Source organism: Silene latifolia, chromosome X, assembly GCF_048544455.1.
Source record: "Silene latifolia isolate original U9 population chromosome X, ASM4854445v1, whole genome shotgun sequence".
Classification (NCBI taxonomy): domain Eukaryota; kingdom Viridiplantae; phylum Streptophyta; class Magnoliopsida; order Caryophyllales; family Caryophyllaceae; genus Silene; species Silene latifolia.
In genome coordinates this window covers 156,443,420-156,456,820 of record NC_133537.1, presented here as the reverse complement: position 1 = coordinate 156,456,820, position 13,401 = coordinate 156,443,420, and the positions used below count along the sequence as shown (strand labels likewise).

At 34.3% G+C, this 13,401-nt stretch overlaps 1 protein-coding gene across 1 annotated transcript; it reads left to right on the top strand.

The window, feature by feature from the left end:
• Positions 1-1,674: 1,674 nt before the first annotated feature.
• Positions 1,675-2,268, top strand: LOC141618650 (uncharacterized). The gene has a single exon (XM_074435741.1). It carries the CDS (start codon positions 1,675-1,677, stop codon positions 2,266-2,268), a length of 594 nt encoding a protein of 197 aa, XP_074291842.1.
• The last annotated feature ends 11,133 nt before the right edge of the window (positions 2,269-13,401 follow it).

Genomic DNA, 13,401 nt, shown 5'->3' with positions numbered 1-13,401 from the left:
AGCTGCCTGTTACAGTTTTCTGACTCAAAAATCAAAAGCCACCTGGGTAAATCATGGGGACAACAACACTAGGTATTTTCATAGTCTCCTTAGAGCAAGAAGTGTTAAAAATAAAATTTTCCTCATTGAAGATACTGATGGTAATGTGCATTCTGATGGATCCCATATACAGTCTGCCTTTTTGAAGTATTATGAAACTTTACTTGGGGCTACTGGGCATACCACTCCTGTTTGTGCCTCTGTGGTTCATCAAGGTCCTATTTATAACTCTGAGCACCACTCTATTCTTCTGGCCCCTGTCACTAAGAAGGAAATTAAGGAGGCATTCTTTTCTATTCCAACTCGTAAGGCCCCTGGGCCTGATGGTTTCTCTAGTGCCTTTTTTAAAGATTCTTGGTCTGTTGTTGATGATGAGGTGTGTGATGCCATCTTGGATTTTTTTCAGTCTGGTAAGATGCTTCAACAGATCAACCATACCTTCATTACTTTGATTCCAAAAATTGACAATCCTCAAAATGTCACACAATTTCGTCCTATATCCTGCTGCAATGTCTTATATAAAGTCATTTCTAAAGTTCTGTGCACTAGACTCTCCTCTGTATTGCCTTTTATTGTCAGTAAGAATCAAGGAGGGTTTGTTAAGGGGAGGAGTATTGCTGAAAACATTCTCATTTGCCAGGATCTTGTGAGACTCTATAATAGGAAGGCTGTTTCTCCCAGATGTTTGATGAAAATTGATCACAAAAAAGCCTATGACTCAGTGCATTGGGATTTTGTGGAACAAATGCTTACTGCCTTAAATTTCCCTACTAAATTTATTCATCTGGTTATTATTTGTGTAAGAACTGCTTCTTACTCTTTGGTGCTTAATGGAGAGAACTTTGGGTATTTTAAGGTGGCAAAAGGGTTGAGGCAAGGGGATCCTATCTCCCCCCTCCTTTTTACCATTACCATGGAATACCTAAGTAGGATTTTGACTTATGTTACTGCTACTATGCCTTTCAAGTTTCACCCCCTGTGTAGCCATCTCAAGTTATCCCACCTCATGTTTGCTGACGACCTACTTCTCTTCTCTAAGGGGGATACTACTTCCATCATGATTCTTCTTAGAGATTTTGCAACCTTCTCTGTAGCCACTGGTCTTCAAATGAACTCTCTGAAGTCTAACATCTATTTTAATGGGGTTGCTTCTAGTGTCAAATGTGATATCCTGCAGGTCTCTGGTTTCTCTGAAGGAGCCTTGCCATTTAAGTATTTGGGGGTGCCTATTTCTGCTGGTAGGCTCACTGTTAAGAACTGCTCTTGCCTTATTGAGAAGATTACTTGAAAGAATCCATGGTTATCTTTGCCAAGAAATTATCTTATCTTTGGTAGATTAACCTTGGTGAACTCTGTACTTACCACTTTATATACCTCTTGGGCTTCTATTTTCATACGCCAAAGGGAGTGTTAAGGAGAATTGATGCCCTTTGCAGAAACTATTTATGGGATGGATCAACTGAGTATGTTAGATCCCCTCTTGTTAGCTGGGAAAAGGTGTGTGTACCAAAAGATGAAGGTGGACTTGGTATTAGGCATAGCATTGCCTGGAATCTTGCTTCAATTTGTAAGCTCTCTTGGTGGATTTATTCTAATCAGGATAGCCTGTGGGTACAATGGGTACACCACATTTATATGAAAGATGTTCCCTGGTCTCTTTATAAACCTAAACATGATGTTCCTTGGACCTGGAAGACTATATGTAAGGTTAAGGACAAATTATCAGCTGGTTTTTCCTCTACTGGACTGTGGTTGCCATGTCCTTCTGGTTACTCAGTTAGTAGTGGTTACCAGTGGATCAGACATAAACATCCTACTGTTACTTGGAATAAAATGATTTGGAATTCCTGGTGCATTTCAAAGCACTCTTTTATCAGTTGGCTAATTGCTCGTGAAGCCTTGCAGTTGAAAGATAAGCTCTTCCTGCTGGGAATTATTCCTGATGATATTTGCTTTCTCTGTGGCACAGCACCTGAAAACCATCAGCATCTGTTCACTCAGTGCTGTTATACCAGAAAGCTTGTTGCCTTGCTCAGTCTGAAATTGAATATTGGTCTGCCTGTAGCTAATCTCTTAGTCTGGATGCAGACTAAACCATGGGCAAAAATTAAGAAGCAGGTTACTCTTGTTTGGATTCAAGCCTTGTACTACACTATCTGGCATCAGAGGAATAAGGCTAGACTTGAAGGGGTTGTTCAACGACCTGAACATGTTTTTCAGCAGCTTTAGTGCCTACTTAAATGTCGATTTTTAGGGTGGCATGTATGTATTAAACGGAGTAGTGATAGGGCTTGGTTTAAGACAGTAACTTATTAGCTGCGTTTTACTTAGCCTTAGAATTGTATCCAAAAATGGATAGTTTGTAATAGCTTGTTTATGATCTTAATGAGAATTTCTAACCTTTCACCAAAAAAAAAAACTAATTATTCATCATAAAATTAGTGAGGACTAATTTTGAGGTTCAAAACAGTTTGGACAATTAGTTTGGACTTAAATGAGATTTAAGATTGATTATTGATTTTTACATGTTAAAAATCGATTAAATCCACAAAAACCGAGATGGATACCAACGATTGATAGATAGAGCGATTTTGGCATCATTTTACAACATTTTAAGCATATTTATTTAAGTTGAATGAATGATTATCATTTATTTAAATTATTTATCTTGTTGTACCTAGTATGGCCTAGTTTATTTTAATCGTTATTACCCGAAATGAATGGGAATATCAATTTGTTTGTAATTAAATACGATCTCGTATCGTCGGTTTGTAATTAATTAATAGTTTTATTTATTTTTATTAATTAATGTATAATAGGAATAGCTATGTAATTCAAGTGTAATAGTTATTTTTACCGGCGTTTCCAAAAGACGGATTACATCGAGACGGAGTCTATTTTTGGAAGGTGTTCCAAATCCCACAAGAAGGAGCCACTCTTGGAATGAAGAGGCAAGGGACCAAGGAGTTGGTTTCCGAAATGTAATAGTGTAGTTTTTATTAACTAGGAGGCCATACTAGGATTTATTCATATGCTTACTTGTTTGCTTGTTTTATTTTCGCGCATGCCAAAATCGCCATTCACATGCATTTTATCTTCGCGATTGTCAATTCACGTCATTTACATTCGCCGACTTAGTTCACTTATAGGGAATTTATGACTAAATTGACAAGATCTCTCACATAACTAAAATTGAGATTAGCCTTACCAATTAGTAACACCTATGAATCTCTTGTTCATTAGAGCCACGCTCGCCCAAGCGGGGTGTTCTCTTTTTACCTTGAGTAAGTAGGGTGGTAAACGGTTATCACGCGCCAAAGTTGGTTGGACTCAACGGGGTATAAGACGGTCTTGTATTCCGGGGCTAGTAGATGAATTTAAGGAAATTCGTCGACCAAGAGTTCTAGAGGTAGAATTAGTCAACGTGACATACCGAATTTACACAATTATGGGATGTTTCGCCCAAGCGATGCCTATTTTTGTTTAAAGACGGGTCTTGGAATCATTTATAATTTAGTGGGAGATCATTATATAAATGTTAAAACTTGTTAAAGGTGTTTCACAAGTAAAATTAAAACATTGAATGTTAATTTTTCCTATTTTTCGTTCATTCTCATAAATATATGACATCGCGCACTTCAACCTCCTTTCTCTATTTATTGTTATACTTATTTCATTTTTCCATAGAAAGCGGTTTCTTTGAAGGAATTAATGATTGGTAACATGATTTACCAATTCACCTACATAAGCTTACAATGATTTTTGCGGTTATTATATAACTTAATTAACGTCCATACATGTTAAAAAGGGGTTTCATGTTACAAACTCATATTACGAGTTTAAAAGAAAGTCACATTTTATCAAGAGAGTCTTGATTTCGGAAGTGACACCTTCGTCATGAAGATGACATATTAGTTTTAATTACTCAAGTGTAATTCAATAGTTTGCGAAAAGAGTTTTCAAAAACACTTATAATACTCCAATATGATACCGTCAAATGGCTCACTTCGAGAAAGGCCAAATCGATTGTTTATGCGCTAAAGAGTTTAGGCATATGATAACAAGTGAACGGTTAGGTAGTCCAATTTCGCAATAAGTTGAGATTTTGCCACATGTTACACTCACTTTATAGTAATTCACTCTTACTAAGTGTATAAAATATCACGAATGACATGAAGAGAGGTCTTCACGAGATTCATTTTTGCTTGATTGAAGCAAAGAGGAATGTGAAAGTGAGTGGGAGTTAAGAAGTATCAACCCTAGATGTATGCGATAGAACAAAGTTGAAAGAGACATATACTCAATGGATAGGCTAGTTCCACTATCTTGGTATGAGATACCAAGTACGGGTCATTTCTTTGTAAATAAGTTTACATGAATTGATAAAACGTAAGACGTCTAGCATAGGACATTTTTGTATCGAAGTGGTGCTAGAGTAGCAATGATTTCGATAAGGATAAATGTACCTAAATTTGGTTTTAAAAACATGTAATCATCTATGTTTATACATAGAAGGCATCACTCATGTGATTTAAAACAAAAGGTTGTACCTAATCCTATGATAACTTGGTTGTTGGTTTAGACCACTCAAGTTAGAGGAATTTTACATTCTTCACGAAAACTAAATATTATACTATCTTGTAGATTTTAAAGTCTCTAATCCGGTGAACCCAATTGATCAAACCTCAAGTAAATTCGTTTCAAACGAGTAAATGAAAAGCACATTGAACAACCATTTGATTGTGAGTCTTATGGTATGTTTGCATGTATTATGTTTTTCTTTTGCAGAAAAGAAACACAATAGTGAGGTGATTGACCATATACATACGGATGCTTAAGGCCGATAGTTGGATATATATATATATATATATATATATATATATATATATATATATATATATATATATATATATATATATATATATATATATATATATATATATATATATATATATACTTCTTTTTTACCGTATTGTTAAGTAGATATGAAAACCTCGTATCTATTTAATAAGACATAAAAGTGATTTTTGAAACGTGGAATATTTTCAAAATGAAGTAGTAAACCAAAAGCACGTCAAGATTAAGATGTTGATCGGAAGTTTCAAAGTAATGACTTTGAAGATCAAATGGGTAATATCAAGTAATGACCTTGATAATCACTAAGAAGATTGTGAATCAGTTCACATAATACCTTCTCCTTGGGACACCATAGTGTATGGTGTAGTCAATTATATAAACCGAACTTTATGAGATATAGTTTGAGGTTTTTTCGCAATTTTGTAAGCTATTTTCTCACTAAAAGTTTAAAACCCGACTATAATAGCCTAAATGACTCCATATGAGATATGGATAGGGAGAGTCCTTAACTTGTCTTTTTATACATTTGGGACCATAAATGTTTATGTTCAGAACCAATTTATGTATTTGTGAGGGTTATCCAAAATTGAACCACTTGGTTTTTACTCCTCCAAAACGAGAACAAAGAGTTTGTGGCTCGTAATGATGTCTTTCCAGAAAGATTTTCATTTTCTGGAAGACAGAGTGGGAGAAATTTTGAACTTACGGAAGTCCAAGACCCACAAACGGAGTACAATGCAAGAAGACGTTCGTTATTGAGGCTCAGTGGTGAGTACAATGCAAGAATACGTTCTTTATTGTGGCTTAGTGGTTATAAAGAGATAATTTTGCGATTATATTGCGTTACTTTTCAAAAGTGACAAATCTTAAACCCTCATCAAAGGCTTTCCTGTAGTATGAACTCTATGTGATGGCGTGTCACCATGCAATTCGAATTGATCTCCTTGCACACGATGCGATTAGGAAGGAAACACGAGATGTTTTAGAGACTTGATTTAAGGTGAATACTTTGGTAGGTTACCTTGATCTTGTCATAAAGGTTACATAAGATGTTTAAAATTTGGGCTTGTTATAGAGAGTTTGTGACAACCCAAATACCTTTATCAATTTGTATGTTCTTAGCAATATAGCCTCTCATGAGGATGAGTTTAGGCAAAAGGATAACGAAACTTTCTCCTTGAATGTATCTTATGAAGGGAGAAGTTTTGTTGATCTTGTTAATGTTAAGAAGCCTAGCATGCTTGAAAGATCCCTTTTGTGATCTATATACGTCAAAGAGTTGGAACTTTAGGTTCAATCATGTAGTCTATCAAAATGGTATTACTCGAGTGTCGAGGTACCATGATGATACATGGAGTTTAGTGGGAGCTAAAGTGAGTTTCTTAGTCTAAATATGTGTTTGACATATTAGTGACTTGAAATATTCTCGGGTGAATATTTGAGAGTAGCATGGCGCATCATAAATATCCGGATCTAATGAGATAGATCTCCATGGATATTAGCATTATAGTCAAGAGACTTATGTGATAAGATTCTTGACTCGTTCAAGTTGTTGAACAATAAATATGATCTCTTGTGCTTCCGCTGCAGGATCTATTAAATATGCTAAAAGTTTCTCTTGTCGGACTTATCATGTTGAGAATATGAGAAGTCATTACCAATCATTTTCTAGTGAGTGTCACTAGATGATTATCAAGAGAATCCTTGAGTACTTGAGAAGCACTGAGGATTTACTCTTGTCTGGAGGAATTTATGAATTTTGTGTAAAAGGATTACACGGAAACATTCCTATGCTTATAAGATGTTATGGGCCTCGTTAAAGAATGGTTAGCATGTAAGAGTGCTATGTGCATAAAGAATAATATGTATAAGAAGTTATACATATGTGTATAAGAAGATATACATGTACAAAGCAAACATGTAAGAGGAGTCATACATAAAAGATGTCATATGAAGGATGTGTATGTATAAGTGTTATACGTACAAATCATGAACGAAAGCTAAGTACATTACAACATCCAATTGTTAGAAATCTATATCTCATTATATAACATATTCTTATATGTTTCAAATTTATTTAGTCATAAAATAAATTCTAGATCTTATGCATGCAAACTAAAATAAAAGAAGATAAGAAAACATTTTCTCACCATATGAATTTCGGTCATATTGGGCACCAACAAGATCTCCTTCTTGTTAGTTCTTGAGCTTTCCATTAATGGATGAACATTCTTGACTTCAAATTAGAAGCCCTCCAATTAGTAGCACCCAAAACTATCCCTTAATACCACAAACTAATATGTACTAGATATTTATATTGTGGTTTACCTTAAAATTGATTACTAATACTCATATATTACATTGATAATTTTAGTAATCCTTTTTGAACAATTTGAATCAAAGTTTCTCAAGTTTTTAGAGAAAGATGAACAAAAGAGAGAGTTTGCATGTGAATGAATTATCATCTTATGAATGTGTAAGAGAGAAAAATAAATAACCAACAACCCATAAAGGAAGGGGAGTGTCACGGTTGGGAAGAGCCAAAAAATTGGCATCATTTCTTTTCTTTTTCTCTTCTCAATATTGTAGGTGTGTAAGGAGTGTAAGACTAGTTGTAGGTAGGCATCATTATGTTTATTTTATCAAATAAAATAAAACAACCAAAACCCACTAACACACCCTCCATTTTCGGTCCATATACATAAAATGGACTACCATTTTATTTTGTCAATTTGTCACTTGTCACACAATATGTCACATGTAGTATGATACATGTTATTAATTAATTTAATGCATATTTATCACATAAATATCATTTTATGAATTAATTAAGTTACACTCAACAAATTGACTAGTGATACTTGATCACATAAATAAAATGGGTCAAATAATTATAATTCACAATATCTTGTAATTATAATCAACCATACATTCTTATCTTTATTGTTTATCAAACAATAAACAATTTTAGTAATAAAGCATTTTATTACTAAAATAAATCTTATTTAATCCCATTACAATAAGATATCAATATTCTCTCTCACAAATTGAATTGTTCAATTTTAAGGAATTAATTAATCTGTATCGGTATACAATTAATTAACTTTTTCAATTAAGGGAATCGTCCTTTAGGTGTGACCTCAAGGGATCAACTGGTCACCACCGTCGCACGACAGTAATGTCAAACTCTAGCCAGCCAATCATTACCGATATGTGTGGACCAGTTGACTATATATATTATGTATCATCCCTTCCGTATTCTTGCAATGAGATTTAATAATGATATTTAAATCATGTGATCGCACTATTGTTGAGGACACATTTCCCAACAATCTCCCACTTGTCCTCGACAAGTGTGCGTCACCAATTCTCTTGTCCTATTACTATCTCCCACTCAAAGCAAGGTGTCTTTCGGGTCGTACTTGCAAGTGATCATATCGAGAGTGGTTTCCTCGATCTGGAGAATAACTAATTGACCGGAATTTATCCACTATGGATACCTTCCGAGCGTGGCCACGCATTTCCAGTTCATTACTCCTCGAGTGGCCCTGAGATATTGTTTTAAACCTGACAAGGGGGTGGACAATTCCTATCCCACTTATTCCCTTCGACTAGCCACAGCCATCATAACCCAAAATATGCCCATTTGACCCCATTTACGAAGGTCGTAGTAACACAAATCAAAGTTAATCTGAAACTGTGCCATCTTAGGCGAATAGTCTTTAGTCAAAAGAATCGACTCATTAGAATACTATAGTAGCTCTCGCCACGACCAGACTATATAAATTTGCCAGAACTCTATAAGCGGTCACTGCCCGACAAAGTGTTCCTAACAGTCTGCCTATGTGAGCGACTAGTCATCTCACATGACTCTATGGCACTTGAACTTGCCATCAATCGCATCACACTCTAGTCACTTCGAGACGTCACCTCATACAAGTGACTATGGGCGAATACAATGCTAATCCGTGTTCACTTTAACGGGGTTCAATGTTGTCTCTACAACCCGTTTGGATGTAACAAAGTATAATAAGAGAGTTTTAAAGTAAAACTCGAACGACAAATGCGATTATCACATATGAATAGTCAATGCCTGATTACTATTTCATGTTCTATAATCTAATTTGATCTTGTATGTAGTTGTTCATTTCAATTCAATTGTAATGACATGACTCATCATGTTTAGCCTATGAGAAGGCTTTGGTTAGTAGGTTTTATCAACTTCTTGTACCTTACTCAACCTTACTACATACTCGGTTTCCTTTGTAATGTATACATTTGCATTACAAAACTTTCTGAGTACGTGTCGAGATCCAATCAAGACATAGGCCCTCTAGCCTAAGAATAGCTCCCACTTTGTTTTCACGAAAGTGTGGGGACTCATCCTTCTTGCACATCTCATGATCGCAAGTGTACTCAATTTCCGTTATAAATATCTCTCATTGTTCTTTATTTCCTAGAACGATTCTAGAAAATCTACTTCTTAATTAACATTGCCACAATGGTATCTTAACCATCCTAATGTGTTTTGATTATGGTTTTGTCGGAAACCATGCGCAATCTCAATTGTCAATTGTCACTTGTGTAACACCCTTACACAAAATTGCATCATAAACACTTTGCTTTACTTCCTTAATGCTTCTGCAAGCACTTAAGGGTAATCTTTATTGCTTACTTGGTAAATATTACTTAAATTCGATTTTGAAAACAATTCATCATACTGAAGGTATATGAAGTGTTATACATCATTACTTATTTAATTGATCCGGCAGCAGAAGCAAATGGAATCAATCAAATATGTTCAATTTAATTGAACTAGTCATGAATCTTATCAACGTAAGACTTCTTATTGACGCCAATATCATGTGGATTTATCTTCATAAATCCGGATATTAAAGATGTATTATAATACTCCAAAAGTCTTAAATCATTCGCAATGATCAATATGTCATCCACATATAAGACTAATTAAAATTACCGTAACTCCCACTAAACTTCATGTATAAAAACAACTTCTCGACTTATCGAGAAAAGTTTTACAACATGATCAAATCATTGATTCCAACTCATTGATGTCCTACTTAAGATCCTCTCTTAAGTTTCACATTATTTTAGGATTGTAAGAATCAATAAAACTTATGACATGTATTGAATACATTCCTTCTTTTGAAGAAGTGGGTTTTAGATTCACTTGCTGTGTGCATATCCTCATAATAAAACACAATCCCTAAGAAGATCCAAATAGACTTAAGCATTTCAATTAGTGCAAAACCCTTTGCAACCAATCTTGCTTTGAAATCTCTCTTTATTAGTACAAAACCCTTTGTCACTAATCAAGCCTTTTATTTCGGATTTTCATGGCTCTAAGCCTTGTATTGAGTTGTGACTTAACCACTCTTATGTAAGTCATTTGTTGATTACTTTCCAGAAGTAATCAACTTGAATCAAACAATTTCTTTGTAAGTTTTAAGCTCTTTACTTTCTTAAAAGTAGCATGAATTCATCATTTTCAACAAATGACGAATTTAACCTCCTAGGTTTTAAAGGAACAACTTACACAAAACGTCTCATGTAGCCAAGAAAGAGCAGTTTCTTGCGACATAACATTCTTTGTGGCTTTCTTTGTGGCTCTTGATTAATTTCTCCCACTCTGTCTTCTAGAAATAAACTTGTATTTTAGAAAGATAGCTTCACGAGCCGCAAACCCGTCGTTCTCGTAATAATTGAAAGGGAAAAATGAGTATTTGTTTCTTGTGAAAACTTACAAACATGGTATCCTACCATTTCATATCTCATATGATTCGATTTAGTGGAAAAATAATTTAGACAAAAATGATAAAATCCCCAAAAGGATCAAGTAACTCAAAGTAACTTGATTGAAGTCCAAACCATATCGAATAGTGTTTGATTTCTTATCCAACCACACATTATTCCATAATGCGTGCTAAGAGAGATTAACTTGTGATACTATATCACATTTCATTTGGCTTATATCAAAGTCTTCACTTTGATAATCCCATCACGACTAAATCGTGATTCCTTGAACTCTTTAAACTTCTTCAAAGATTTTTTCTATTTACCTTATTAAGTGAACACATTAGAGTCAACTTAAATCGTTGGTAAAAGAAAATGATCAACCTATTTTGGGTAAATGATTTACAACCTCGATTTCCTTTTCAACCAAAAGGCACGAGACATCTTGCTTTGAATACAAGATACGCATATACCATAAGATCTAATGGTTTCAAGAGTACTCGATAACTCTTTGCGTTAATCATTCCAGAATTTAAGGTTTAATCTTGGGTTACCAATTTGAGTCTTGCATCATCTTCATGATATATCATTCTAGTTTGGTTTAGAATATTATCACCTTGATAATGGGCTAGCCATACATCAAATCGTGGTGTATAGGGTCACAAAAGTGAAACCTCTTTTGTATCTTAACAAGTTTGTATTCTTATTTAGAGTTTATGTACTTAATAGTCACAATTAAGTACAACTCCAAACCCGAAAACTAGATTTAGTACACAATGACTCTATCTCTCGACTTCATTGTTGCTAGTCGTCATATTCTAATCATTCTATGTATCGCATACAATGATGAAAACCACCACTGGTTTCTAATATTGACGAAGTGGTACTAGCAAAATTTATGTTTAATCAAATAAACATTTAAAGAAGAAGGTCCCATTAGATGTCCCACAACTAACTTGATGATTCTTCAATAATTTGGGGTAGTTTCCTTTCTTGTGTCCAACATTTTAAGACAATGGAAACTTTATTGGTCGGGATTGATAGGTTTAGTATCGTCATTTCTCGATAACTTTACTTTTAACATTACCTTGTATCAATTCCATTATTATCTTTACTTCTTGAACCTCGTCCTCATCTTAACGGTTTAAGAGAATGCTCTCACTCATTTCAATGAGTCTTTGCTTCGAGAAGCAAAATTGAATTCATGAAGATTACTCTTCATTTGTTCGTTTTAGTCTTAAAACTTTCATTGAAGTGGTTGCGTTATTTTGGTTAATTTTGATTTCCAACAAATCTAGTTACCAAAATTAGAAACAATTCATTGTAAGTAGATGTGTTAGTCAAGAATCAAAAACCTGTTTGATAATGAATAACTTTAATCTATACTCTTTACAAGAGATCCTTAGCAATGTTTCATTTGAGGTTTTAGAAGAAAATTCAAATTTTGTCTTTAGTTACGATGTTTTAATGGAGATTTGAATCAAAAACGAAATGATATCGTATATGAATGGTGGTAAAGAAATAGAATAATATGATAACGGAATAGTGGAAAACTTAACATTTATCGTTTTATTAATACTTGTAAATAACAAGTAAAGCATTTACATAGTGACCTCTACCCAACTATGATAAATGATTCCGAGATCCAAATTCATATTAACTTGGGCACGGGGTAGCCGATGAAACCCTTATCAATATAACTCGGTGGATTAACTCTTTAATCGATTCTACTTTTAGAACTCTCGGTCGATAAAATTACATTAACCTTTATCTTTAGCCCAAAACACATCCGACAAGGGCACGGGGTAGCCGATGAAACCCTTATCAATTACTTTTGTTGAGTTCAACCCAAATTTCGAATAAATGTGTCCATGATCCAAATTCACATTAACTTGGGCACGGGGTAGCCGATGAAACCCTCATCAACATGAATTCGGTGGATAGACATTTATCACCCACTTCCCCTACGTAACAAGGTTTGTACCCCGGGGTAGCCGAGTGCACTCCCTCGCGAAATAGGTTTTCATGGTTTCTACTATTTGGTAAGGCTAAGTCTCAATTGTTTATTTTAGCGAGAGGTCATGTCAATTTATTATCTATCACGTTTTAAGTGAACTAAAGCGGTGAACTACGATAATTGTAATTGACACGGTCGATAAACTCGATAAAAAGATGATGCATGTTTTAGTTATGGCGATTTAGCTATGCATGCGACATATAAATAAAATGCAAAGCATAAAATAAATCCTAGTATGGCCTTCCTAAAATAGAAAATCTAATTAACTATTACAAATTCGGAAACCAACTCCATTGGTCCCTTGAACTTCGGTTGAGGCACGCATCTCGAGGTAACATCGTCTTTATGTATCGCCTTCTTGAAGAAATCCGTCTTTATGGAACTCCGGAATAAATAAATTACATAACAAATTACATAATTTCCTATTATACATTTGTAATTAAAATTAAAATAAATCTATTAAATTACAAACCGGTGATACGAGATCACAAAAAAAATACAACCGAATCGATATTCCCATACATTTCGGGTAATACCAATTAAAAACTAAGGCCATACTAAGTAAAATTACATAATTCAAAAATTACATAAGATAAAATTATGACAATCATAAATAAAATGCAGCATTATAATATGTATGAACATGCCCAATTTTATGCTAAATCGTCTTTAATGAGCCAATATCGTATATTACACGGTTTTTACGGATTTGCGTGATTCAACGTTTTATAATC